Genomic DNA, 12,655 nt, shown 5'->3' on the forward strand with positions numbered 1-12,655 from the left:
CAGGGATTGATTCAATCACATAAAGCAGGGTTGGAGTGATTTTTGCCTTAAAAACCGTCAATAAGTGTAAGAAAATGTCTTTTACCCATAGCGCTGTAAAAAATGGGCAAACCATTGGCGTGCGATGTAGCTTTACTAGTACAGTGTGAAATTTAAGGTTTATTTTTCGAGCTGCTTGTTAAAAATTTCCCTAGATAATGGTATGAATCTACCACCTACAACCTTTCAGGACCGATTTGCCAATTAAAATGTATGATTTTCTACTTTTAGTATTTCAAAATTAAAATTTTACTTTTGGATACGTTTATTTTCAAAAAATGGCCCACAGTATATTTTTGTAGGGAAGCCAGCTTTCTATTCAACCCAATAGGGGTTAAGTCCATTACTACTATGTCATCTGCATAAAGGAGCGGGTACTTATCTTCGGGTCATCTCCATCAGCTTGAGCAAAACAATCTGGTAAATCAGCTATATATAGGGAGAATAACAGCAGTGCTAACAAGCAACCCTGTTTGAGTCCATTTTCAGTAGGGATTACTTTGATAATCCTTGATTTCCACCCATTTATATCTTAAACCAGGTTTGTGAGTGGAGTGCTATGATCGAGGATAGCAGGGGAGAGGGCAAACCCATTTTTTTGCAGTTTTCTCCATAATAGACGTCGATCTACCTTATCAAAGGCTGTGGAGAAGTCAATAAAAGCCATAAATACATTTGAATTACAATAGATTGTGTATTTTTCCTCTATTAGTTTCAACATAAAAATATTATCTAGCGTAGAATGATTTTTCTTAAAGCCTGCTTGCTCAATGGGGAGAACTTTCTTCTCTACCACACATTCCGTAAGGTGGTCAAGGATTCTACGTGTAAATATTTTCCCCGTCGCATCCAGTAAGGCTATTTGCTGATAATTACCTGGATGCGATCTAAGGCCCTTTTTGTATAGAGGAATTAAAATACCTCCTGACCAAGATGGTGGGATTTTCCCATTAGAGTAACAAAAATTAAATAATGGAGCTAAATAGGTAGCCCACAAAAGAGGCTCCTTTTTCATTAGCGTCACGGGAATTTCATCAGGGCCCACTGCTCCTGAGGATCTCATTTTCTTAATAGCCCCGACCACTTCATCGATAGTATGGACATAGTTGGGTACTAAAATTAAAGGCTGATCCAGTGCCACAATATCAGATCTGCAGGAATGGAAATTCACAGAGTACAATTCCAGCAAATAAAAAATTTCCAATCCTCTTCTTTTATGGGTATTGGGAGAGATTTCACCCTAGTCCTGCAGCAGTCGGCGATTATTTCCCAGTACCTTTTAGAATTATTTTTTGAAGCTGCCTCTTTTAGCTGTGTCCATGCACCATCTTCCTTTATTTGCCTTGGGGAGCATTTTTTCCTCTGTCTTTTCCTCTTTAGCAGGTTTATTAAATTGCTTCGCTCATGCGAAAAATACAGGAACTGGGCCCTCACTAGCTTATTTATTTCTCTATTTAGAGTGAGCAATGGGTTAAAATATGGTCTCCGTTGCACAGGGACATGAGTAGATTTACCAGATTTAGCCAAAAGCCCAATATTATGGATAAAGACATCAAGTAAATCAGGTTGAGTACAGTCACACTCAACTGATTCTAAGAGCAGCTGATCGCTTATTAGTGTTGATAAATGCGCTTTTAATTTAGAGGTCGCTTGAGTGTTCCAGTGGCTTCTACCATTAGTTACATTAAATCCTACGGTAGCACCTTTAAAATTCCTGGAGCCTACCTTATCACAAATGAAGTCGATTTTAAAGCAAATCAGTATGTGATCACTAAAAACATTTCCCAAGACTTCCATATATATAAGTTTGTGAAAAAAATCTGCAGAGACAATTAGATAATCCAGAATTGATCTCCCGGTAGGAGCCTTATGGGTATAGTTTGCTGGAATATCTTTCCCCGACCTCCCGTTAGCAATTATAAGATCTAAGCTTCTCAGACCTTCTCGAAGTAAAGCTCCTCTTTTTATCTGTCCTGCTATTGTTCGGGAATTGAGCAGTGGGAATATTTAGGGCTTCATTTTTTTCAGTGTTAGAAAATACCCTTAGACTATGCGATGAGACTTTAGAGTTCAGATCTCCCACTAATATTGTGTGCCTACAGTCTTCAGATTCCAGGATGGAGGAAATAAAGGAGAAAAGATCTTTTAATAGGTGTGAAAAGGATGCGTCGGGAGGTAAATATACGTTTATTATCAACTACGAGTCCAACAGAAGCTGGCCGACCTTATGATCCAACTTAACCGCCTGAATTAGGTTAGAGGCGTGAGGAAATTCTTTATAGGACCAACTGAGACTTTTACTTAACAAGATTGCAATACCTCCTTTAGCATGACTTCTATTTACATGGGCGTTACAACAAACAAATGATGGACGGAATGCTGACAATGCAGACATTCTCCCCCAGTCAAGAGTTCTGGGTTAAATCCATTGTTCTTTTGCCCACTACGCCACCCCAGTTTAGACATGGCCATATGCAAATCAGTCTTGACCCTGTGCCTCATGGGAACAGTCCAGCCCGAACTGCCAAGCCATGTCTTCCCTGGACCGGAATCAAGCATCCTAGGACCGGTTTCTGGCTATCAGCCGTCATCAGCCAGGATAGCTTGACTCCAGTGGCGTAGTGAGCATGGGTCCCACGTCTGGGAATACCCATCCCACTTAGGGCGAAAAGCGTTACAACAAACAAATGATGGACGGAATGCTGACAAGTTCGGGCTGGACTGTTCCCATGGGGCACAGGGTCAAGACTGATTTGCATATGGCTGGGTTCAAACTGGAATGGCATGGTGAGCAAAAAAACGATGGATTTAGGCCCAGATCTCTGTACTGGGGTGAATGTATGACATTGTTCTGCATTCTGTCCATCAATTGTTGTTTTTGCATTTCTATTTACATGGAGCACCGGCCGGCTTAGCACAATATAATCTTCGGTGGACCAGTTCTTAGTTTTCCAAGTCTCTTGGAGACAAATTATATTGGGATTCTTCTCTTTCAAGAATAGAAGTTTGTTTTTATTTGTGCTAAGGCTGGCTGCGTTCCAGGATATCACATGAATATCCTTGCTAGGAAGAATTCCCGCTTCTTAGGCCTAAAGGTCTATTTGAATTAAAAGCACCTGCAACCCAACTCCATTTCTTATCTTCCTCCTCTGCGGGAGGCATATATTGAATATTTTTTTCGGAATGGAGCGAAACCCCCCTACCATTTTTACCAAGAAAGACCTGCAAAGTACTTTCTTTCTCCGGAAATGGTCTACCTCGGCCGGAGGATTCTACCTCCATATCAGGCAGCTTGATTTAGGACACTTTTTTTTAAGAAAGCGCCACCTCAGGAATTAAAACATCAATGCCACAGCAGCGTAGTTTATTGCTGTGTGCCAAAATCAGGTGGGAGATTGCTTTGGTTGAAAATGTCACTCTGCACCCCTGAGATTATTATATTTTTGAACCTCCACCAGAGCTGAGTCATTACTGTCAATCATCCGCAGGCCCACGATTTCAGCACAACAACCCAACACAAAGACCTGTTCATATATAATTCATTGTCAAAAATAAACGAGAAATCCAAGCTGTAGGGGCCAGGCTGGAAGTTTTTATCCGAGCTAGATACATCAGGGGTGGTATTAATAGAGCTGTAAATGACATTAGTACCTAGAGAGGAAGCAAACAAAGAAGCATTAGGGTTCAGTGTACTCTGAACCATAGGGGAATCATTTGTATCTAGTGGTACTACAACTTTGGTCGATTTTAATAGGAGCACATAAATTCAAATAGGGAGAACAAGGTCCCAATGGATTGTACTCTTCTTGTCCATCTTCTAAACATTTAAATCCCGCTTTGGAGATCTAATATGGATAGGTTTAGGGTCGAAGCGTAACTGTTTTGACCTTTTTTTGTTTATCCTTCGACGTTTTTCCCTTTTTCCCTTTTTTCCTTCTTTTTTGTCTTGCGTACGTTGCTACTTTTGTTCATAAGAACTTTTTCCTTACTCAAAGAGCATCCAACTTTATAATCTTCCTCTATAGGCTGCTTTGAGGAATTAATGCCAGATTTTAGAAAGATAGGGAAGACCTTTTGAATTATATTTGTATTTTCCGTCATAGTTTGCGGGCGGAGCGAAGATGCGGCAACTGTAACTAAAGGTTCAGAGTCGAAAAGCTGCAGTAGAGAGGAAGAAAGTGACTTATCAAAAATATCACCGTTTTCTTTCGTTTTGGTATTGATATTTCTACTAGAAAAAGGCTTGCCAGCCTGAGTGCCAAAGCCCCGCCCTTTAACATGTGGAAAAAAGTCTGTTTGGGTAGAGTTAGACTTGTCAGAGTCTACCTTCAAACGAAGGGGAATGGAAGATCCTTTCTCTGGGTTAGGTGTACTAGGGGGAAATACGCAAGCTTTTCCTGACGATAGATTATGTTCAGAAGCAATATGTTTTGTCAGGGCTAAAACGGAGTCCAAAATAGAATCGAAGTTATCTACTGATTTCTCCATTAGGGCTAAGATGGAAACACTCTTTCTAGACAAAGCAGTGACTCCGACGTCGGCCTTTGTGATTCTAGAATATGAATTGAAGGAAGAAAATCTCGGGAGAGATCAGGAGTAATTGAACCTCGTAATTCAATTCAGCTTGTTCCTCTAGGTGTACTGCTGAACAGTTGCAATTTCACAGGCTGATCCTTAGAGGACGGTAGAGTAGCGGGAGTAAAAAAAAAACCTGATTATTCTTGGTTGTGAGCGTGGAATATTTTTAGAGGCTGATCTAAATTTATATCGGGTAACGTGAAATCTTCCATTATATATTCTCCCGCTTTTAAAACTGATTGCGGAACACCTTCTGGTTCAGAGACCCCATTCACAGAAGGGTGGATAGTTAGATTTGCCAGCAAGGAATCAGCCACCCCAGATTGTGAATATTGAAGATCAGAAGGCCGTGATCCCCTGATTATAGACTGTGAAATGAAGGGTACTACTGGTGAAGGTATTACTGGGAATAGGTTTCCAGGACTTGCATTGATCTCTAATTGAACAACATATTCTTTTTGGAGAAGCTCCGACATCCCTACAGATTTAGAACTTATTTCTTTTTTAGGAAAAAAGGAAGGAATAGTATTGAAACACTTCAAAGAGTTTATTTGCATAGAGTTACAGGGTTAGCTCTGTTTTTTGTGCAAGCTCTTGTATACACTAATCTACCAGAGCGTAATTTTTTTGCAGTCATAGCTTTGTTCAGAAATAACTCTAAAGGCTTGATGCACCTGAGCGCCGATGCACCGGTGAGCCGCTTATGCTACACCGTGCCCCAGGTACTACTTAGCGCTACTTAACTAGCAACCCCCAACTGGGTGCCAGACTGAACAAAGTCTAGAGAGCCTTTAGAGAATACTCGATGCGTTTGCGTCTCAACTGCACAAAGAACAACAGACCAGATGCCTGCACACATGGTGAACACCTGTATCCACTACTGCTCTAGAGACATGCTGCACTTTGACCAAACATAAGGTATACAGAAGAGGGACATAGGGCTGAAAGGGACTCTAGGCTTTCTCCCACAGATCCAGGAATCCAGAAAGCACCACTCCGCTTCACTCTGCTCTGCAGCGCTCAGATTACACGACCACTGCCTGCGCGGGGCTCCTCCTCGTCCTGACAATGAGACTTCCTTAGCAAGGCAGGCAGGGGATTTAAATGTACCTCTGTGTGGGAACTGCAAAACTACAAGTCCCAGATTGCACCGGGACAATAATCAGAAGTGCTAGAAAAGCCCCAGGGTCAGCTCAGCGTCTTCAGCGGCCTCTGGAGACTCCGTGGCTCCCCAATTCTCCTTCGTCACCGGCTCACGGTGGGCTGCAGGGGTCTGGTATCGATGTACCAATAAGATCCAGACTGGAGCTCGACCAGAGCAGGCAAAAAGCAGAAGCACGAGGTAGCAGGGAGGGGTAGGGGGGCAGCCGGGGGTGCCAGTCGCACAGGTCTTAGCTTTTGGGTGGCCGAACTTCAGTGGAACAAGCTGGACTCTGGCAGCGCACTGGATATAGAGCAGCCAGCAAACAACCCGGAAAACAGTCAACAGAAAAGCCGTGGACCGCGGCTAGCACTCCGGGCTGATGTGCAGTCCAGTCACGGTGCAACAGAGAAACACAGCAGCAGCAGCCCAGAGGTAGCCAAGCCGCGGACCGTGAATAGCGGCGGCAAGCACTCCGGCACTCTGGGCGGCAGGCAGGCAGGCAGTCCGGGATAATGAGCAGCCCCAACCATAGGGCAGAACAGCTAACAGCAGGCAGTCAAACCGCGAACAGCAGCGGCGGCAGGAGCAACAGCGGGAGCAACAGCAGTCTGCTTGTATTCAGGTGAAGGAGAGGGAGATCTCCTCCCAGTCATATGGGAAGATACTGCACCCCAACCTCTGGAGCCTCCACTTTTATGCCTGAAGAGTAAGTGTGGACTCCTTAGCTTCCTCCAGCTGCCTCCATAGGTGTTTGGAATTTTTGGCCCTCCACCAAGGCAGCCTCCTCTAGAAGGAGGAAAAGATTTCTCACTTGTTGTGTGGAGCAGATTGTGGAGCCCATGAAGGCTCACGTGTTTAGAGGTCCTCCTTTTCTCAATCCTACTGACCCAGTAGGGCTGTGCTTTGGGCAATGTCAAGGGTTACATTGTTGACTTGTCAGCATTTCACTTCCTTCCAGACCAACCATCCCTCTTCAAATCCCCGATCACAATTACGTTTTTGAAATGGTTGACTTGCATGTTCTCTTCAACTCTTGTGATGCCTCAATGGGACTTGAACCTTATTTCAGTTTTCAGATATGTTCTCTCATTGAGCCTCTTCACAGTTGTTAGTTGCGCCTGTTGATGTTCACGACAGTTATTCTATTGGCTGTTACTTTGGCCAGGCGTGTTAGTGAATTGCAAGCACTGACCGTATACTCTACCTTCACATGCTTCTCAGCAGACAGATTGAGAGGGTCATGTCTGAAGACCTGCTCTTTGTCGGTGATACAGGCAGCAAAAAAAGTAAGCCTTTCAAGCAACGCCTTAGTCAGTCCGAGAGAGAGCAACTTGCATATTCCAGCATCACAAATATGAGAACCTGGACCATGGTCTTATGGGCAAAAATTTGGAGAGCCCAAAGGTTTTTCCTCACGCATCTCCAGTTGGCAAGTAGGACCTGCCACCCTATTAATCTGCTGATCAAACAAGTTTGTCACCCGGCCATATTCCACGTTTTTTACACTGTTTGGGTAATGGAAGAGAGTAAGTGCCTCTAGCCACCAGAGGGTCCCCAGAGGTTAGATTTGTACCCATCTATTAGAATCTCAGTCTTAGTGACACTGTTTAAGGAAGTTGGTACCCCAACCAATGTGCATCGGCCACCAAACTTTCATCTGCAGCTGATTGAAACCTGATTCTGGGGATAAGGAGCTAACAATCTGAGTACTCTCCGCATAAACTAATATGGACAGACCAAACACTTTGACAATGTCTGCAATAGAGCGTGCATAAATATTCATAAACGTAGGGTTGAACGAAGAGCCCTGAGGAGCATCAAAAGCTATAGGCCTTGAAGAGGAAGCATAAGATTTGGAGGCAACCTGAAAGGAATTCCTCTCCAAAAATGAGGGGGAACCATTGAACAGCCTTGTTGATGATACCACAATCTTTAAGTCTCCTAATCAGTAGCAGGTGGGCTACGGTATCTAAAGAGGCACTCAAGTCAAGAAGAATGACCCTCTCCTGGGTCTCCCAGAGTTCTTCCGTAACCTCAAGGAGAACCAACTCCATACTATGACAGGGCCAGAAGCCCGATTGAGAAGAGTGTAGCAGATTATGGAGCTCAAGGTATTTGAGTTGTTAATTGACACAATTTTCTAGAATGTTGGCCTGCAGCCGCGGGGGAGAGAGGGATCTTCAGGTAAGTAGAATATACAATAGAATTTCCAACAGAACGGTCTTGACCGAAGGTAAGTAGCTTTTTGTTTTGTGATCCCTTTATATTGCATTCTTCTCATTTTCAATCTTGTACGCAGTTGTAAATTGACATACCTTTACATCCTGAGTTTTAAGTTGCCCGTGTATAAAAGCTAAACTAGGTATGCTCCTGTATAAATATCCTCGTAATTTACTGGTGTAACATGGCTTCACAGTACTACTTAGCAAAAGGCACATCTGGTTCGAACATCAACTAACGTAAGTGCAAAAAGATTCTCAAGCAAAGTGAAGACCGAGAATCTAGAGCTTCGCAAAAGTTCACTGATCTAATTAACCAGCATTGGCATAGCCAATAAGTCTCGCCTTTGGGACCTTATAAGTGTTAAGCTATGCAGCATATTGTCTTGGGTGCTGTACCACAAGAGATTGAAGAGCTATAGGAGAAAATCAAGTGAGCGAGAGAGTCAATTAATGGGGAGGGGAAGACGGAGGAAGAGAGAAAGGTAGAGGAAAACAGAAATGAAGAGTTTGTTGGAGAAGGAAAGTGTCAGGTGGGACTGATGAGATACAGATATAAGTGTCTCGAATGCTCAACCTAAATAACAGTCAAGTAGGAGTAAGTGACCAATTTGTCTACAGACAGACCCTGCATCACGGGTAAAATATACCTATAGAGAGAGGAAAGAATTTCTGTTTAGAAAATTGCTATACTGCACTTAATTCAGTTTACAACTGACCGAATGCTCCACGCCGTAGACAAATGGAGTGGACAGTGTTTCTTATGACAAACTGCTTAGTAACTGGACAGAACGGGAGCATGTGCTTTCAGAAGTACAGGATCGATTTTTGCGGTCTAATGAATATATATATCTTTTTTTTAATTGATCAGTGTTGATGATCAAGTGGTTTCAACTCCTGTCAAGTAAGTTCAGTAAAATAGCACAGGGTGACTTAGCCCCAGGAGACAGTCAAGGCAATTCAGAGCCTACCTGAAAGTAATATGAACACCAATAGGGAAATATTTTATTTATGATATACAAAACTGTTACACAGGCGTGCGAATGCCTTCCACCAACTTGATATTCAAAAGCAAAGGCATTATTTCCCCAAGGCATTTTGAAGCGGAATAAATATGTAATGCGCCCAACTTTATTTGGACATATGATTAAGCCTTAAAGTAAGAACCCCCGCCCTTTTATGAAGACCTATGGGAGATATTTAAACATGCAAAAAATATCGTTTGATGCTGTTCACAAGATTGAAAGTTTTGTTTGCCAGTGCTGGTATTTTAAGATACATTTTTCGGAATAATGAACTTTGCACCACTACCTCTTTAATGTTCGAGACTTACAGTAGGAGCATGAGAGTAAAGTGTTCGTCAGACAATCAGCTGTAACAACGAGTAGACTGATTTTGTGTGGAGGAGCTGAGAGGCTCTTGACACGAGTTTCTAAGGACATGGACTGATAGAACTGTGTGTAGAGTAGAATAAAGGACTGATTGATGAGTAAGGCAAGGCTCAGGAATATTAAATAGGCTGGTAAATTATTTGCATGAGGCAAAGAAGCTACTGCACGGAACAAATGGGCTCGATTGAGAGCGAACAGCTTCTCACAGGGCTGTGCTGCTGGGGGCACAGGGTGGGGAGGTGCTCGGAGGTCACGTCAGCGTGACGGTGGCTGTGAAGTGTTTGGGTTAGGTAAGGACCAACTGTGTCTGTGAGACGTTCTTGGAGTGCCATAATGTTGGAGAATGCTGTGCAAGGTGTGCGGAAGGCTGTCTTGGCGGGTCAAGTACTGGAACACTGGGCTGCCTGAAAGAAGTTTTGGGCGGATCTGCCTGTGCTGGGGGTGGAGCCACGCAGGTAGGAAACGTACAGCGAGTGAACTGGCTGTGCAGGAACTTTCGTGGAATGTCGTGGGGCTCTGCGGGGAGGGAGAGGTCTTAGCTTGCATGGAGTTGCTGGGAGGATTGTGCTGTGCGTGCAATGAAGGGTTATGTGCACGAGGAGTGGGTCTTCCCATGCAGGGGTCTATGAAAGGAACTGACTGGGTAGAGAGTTGAGGCTAGCGCCAAGTGCTGCCTACGCAGTATGGATGGACATCCTTGTAGATGACTGGCTGCATTTATTTTAAACCAACAAATGCAGAAAACGAAACGTGACCAGAATGCAGCAAATATAGGGGAAGTGGCGGCGCATTAATTATCAAGCTGTTTATGGAATATCCTGGGGTCGTGCAGTGTGTGTGGGGGAGCTAAGCATGTAAGGCTGAAGGAGAGTGTGGACTGTGCACTGCCGTGACTATTTGGGATAAAGTTTCTTTGATGGAGTCGTCCTGAATCCATTGTGGGTGACACAATGGAGGGACGTTGGACGTGCACGCAGTGCAGTGGTGGCAAACTGTAGTGTGTTGTGGGGGGATGCGTGAAGGAGATGGATTCATTGGGGTGAACGGTAAAGGACACAGGAGGTGAGGGTTGATGACAAATTAGATTCCAGCGTTTAGACCTCAGCCGCCGGTTTAAAGGGCTGCGAGCGCACAGAACTCACGGGCACTGATGGGGCAGCTGGCACTACGTAATATCCTGCATTCACTACAAGTAGAGGGGGTGTGAGCACAAATCAAAACAGGCGCAGCATTCTCTGAGGATACGGCGGCGGCAGCCCCAATGGATGTGACCTCTCTTCTCAAGCATTCCATTGGATGTGATGTCATCTCTTTTCAAGCACTCGTGCTTGTGTTGGTATCCACCTTGCGGGAGCGAGCAGCGGCGTGAGAGCCACCTGTTTTCAATTGGAGCACGCGCCGCTGCTCGCTCCGGCAAGGTGGATGCCAGCATAAGCACTTGAAAAGAGCTGACAATTTTCAAGGTTATCTCCTAGTGCAGCGCATGCACGCTGCCTAGGCAAGACCTAAAAACGTAGAACACCTACAGTTAAAATCTCGTAAAGACCATCTGAAAACTGCTCCATTTCCCACTTCTGTACAGTTACTTCTATAACTAGTGCCTGTGAATGTTTCTTTCCAAGAGTCTGTCAGAGTAATCCTCTACTCTTCCAAAACGTTTGTTTTTCAGTGTGCTTATTTTTTAGTGCTTGTTATGCAACATAGACCACTGATCTTATAACGTTTAATAGGAGTTTGTCATTTTTGTCATAGATTTTCTTTTTGTTGGGCTCACAACTGGAAATTTAACTTCCTCTGTGCTGTGTAGTTCTGCCTCTTCAATCAGCTGCAACTATGGTACAGTGATGTATTCGTTGCTTGGCAAACGTTGCACAAGAATAACATTTTGACAGTTTGAGCTAAAGCGTATGGATTTTATCAGATGTATGCACTTACATATTACACATTTGTTATTTCAGTTTTATCAACAAATTGTTTATTTTGACTATTTACATAATCTAACTATTAAGTGTGTCTTAATACATTGAGAAAATTATCTATTTAATCTTATTGTTGATTGCTTGAAATGTCATGAATAGTTTACCTTTTTGGTAAGATTTGGTTTAACAGGACGAACTAGTAATGGTATGTTGCATACTTAGGTGAATATTGATGTGACCCATTGATAAGTTCTTGATTGAAGCAGTCTTTTAAGAGGCAAGTTTCAGTATGACTTGTACAATTTGATGATAATAATGCCTAACATCTGCCATTTTATATATTATTTCCTAGGCAAAGAAAGGCACACTGAAAGAAAAGAAATATGAACCGTTTTCTTTTCCAGATGGTAAGTGGATCTTCTACAAACCTTTTACCAAATGCAGATCTACATATGGGCTCATTAAAATGGTTTGTTGTAGGCCTAAGATGTTGGTTAATTTTTCGAAATGTTTGACAGCTCATCTTTATCATTAGTACTTTGGACAGGTTGCATTTGTTGAGTACCCTCTAGCACCAAGAGATGAGAAGTTCTGAAAATGGTGAAACAGAACAAGTTACTTACTTTAGGTAAAACACTTTCTGGTGGATACTCTATCTGCAGATTCCTTACCTTGTGCATACCCCAATGCGATACAATAGATCCGGGGTTTATTTCTCAGCAATTCCCTCATCTCTGGCAGTTGGCATCGGGCAACTCTACTTTGACTCTGCCCTGGCAGTGACCCCAAGACACATATAGCTGGCACTCCTGTGCACTGCAGTTTCTTTCTGACTCAGTTTGCGCTGTCAGATGCTGAACCCATACTAATCAAGTAAACCGTGTATAGAGCTGCTATTTGGGATCCTTTTTAAGTGGAGAGAACGGTCCATTCCACAAAAAGGAGACGTGGGTGGGGTGGTGAGAAATCTGTGGTTGGAATATACAAAAGAAGTTGCATTACTGAAGACAAATTACTTATTCTTCTGGTAAATTCTTCCAACCGCAGATTTTTCACCTTGTGAATAGGTACCAAAGCAGTAACCTCCCAGGTAGCGGGTGTGTTGAATTGGGAGGACCTAAAAGTCCTGTAGTATTGAATGGGCGGAATGACCCTCCCCTATCTGGCAGTAGTACTACATGAATGTTTGCACTGATGCCTGCTTTGCTGTCTGACGCTTGTCCAAGACAGGCACACCTGGTGTTCTTTGGTACGATAAACGTAAAAAACATAAGGCTCTTTTGGGATCCAAGCAATCTAGTCTCTCTTTCTCCTTGGATGAATGAGGTGGAGCAAAGTACACCTGAAAGGTGATTGTCTGCTGTG

The 12,655-nt window shown here is 43.4% G+C and overlaps 1 protein-coding gene across 1 annotated transcript in view; it reads left to right on the forward strand.

Annotated features, from left to right (window-relative positions):
• USP14 (ubiquitin specific peptidase 14) overlaps positions 1-12,655 on the forward strand; it is a 301,022-nt gene that overhangs the window by 201,334 nt on the left and 87,033 nt on the right. The window contains exon 14 of the mRNA XM_085605800.1: positions 11,643-11,697. Within this exon, the coding sequence (XP_085461926.1) occupies positions 11,643-11,697 (55 nt within the window). The remainder of the gene's footprint in view (positions 1-11,642; positions 11,698-12,655) is intronic.

This window comes from Triturus cristatus, chromosome 5_1 (assembly GCF_964204655.1).
Source record: "Triturus cristatus chromosome 5_1, aTriCri1.1, whole genome shotgun sequence".
Taxonomy (NCBI): Eukaryota; Metazoa; Chordata; class Amphibia; order Caudata; family Salamandridae; genus Triturus; species Triturus cristatus.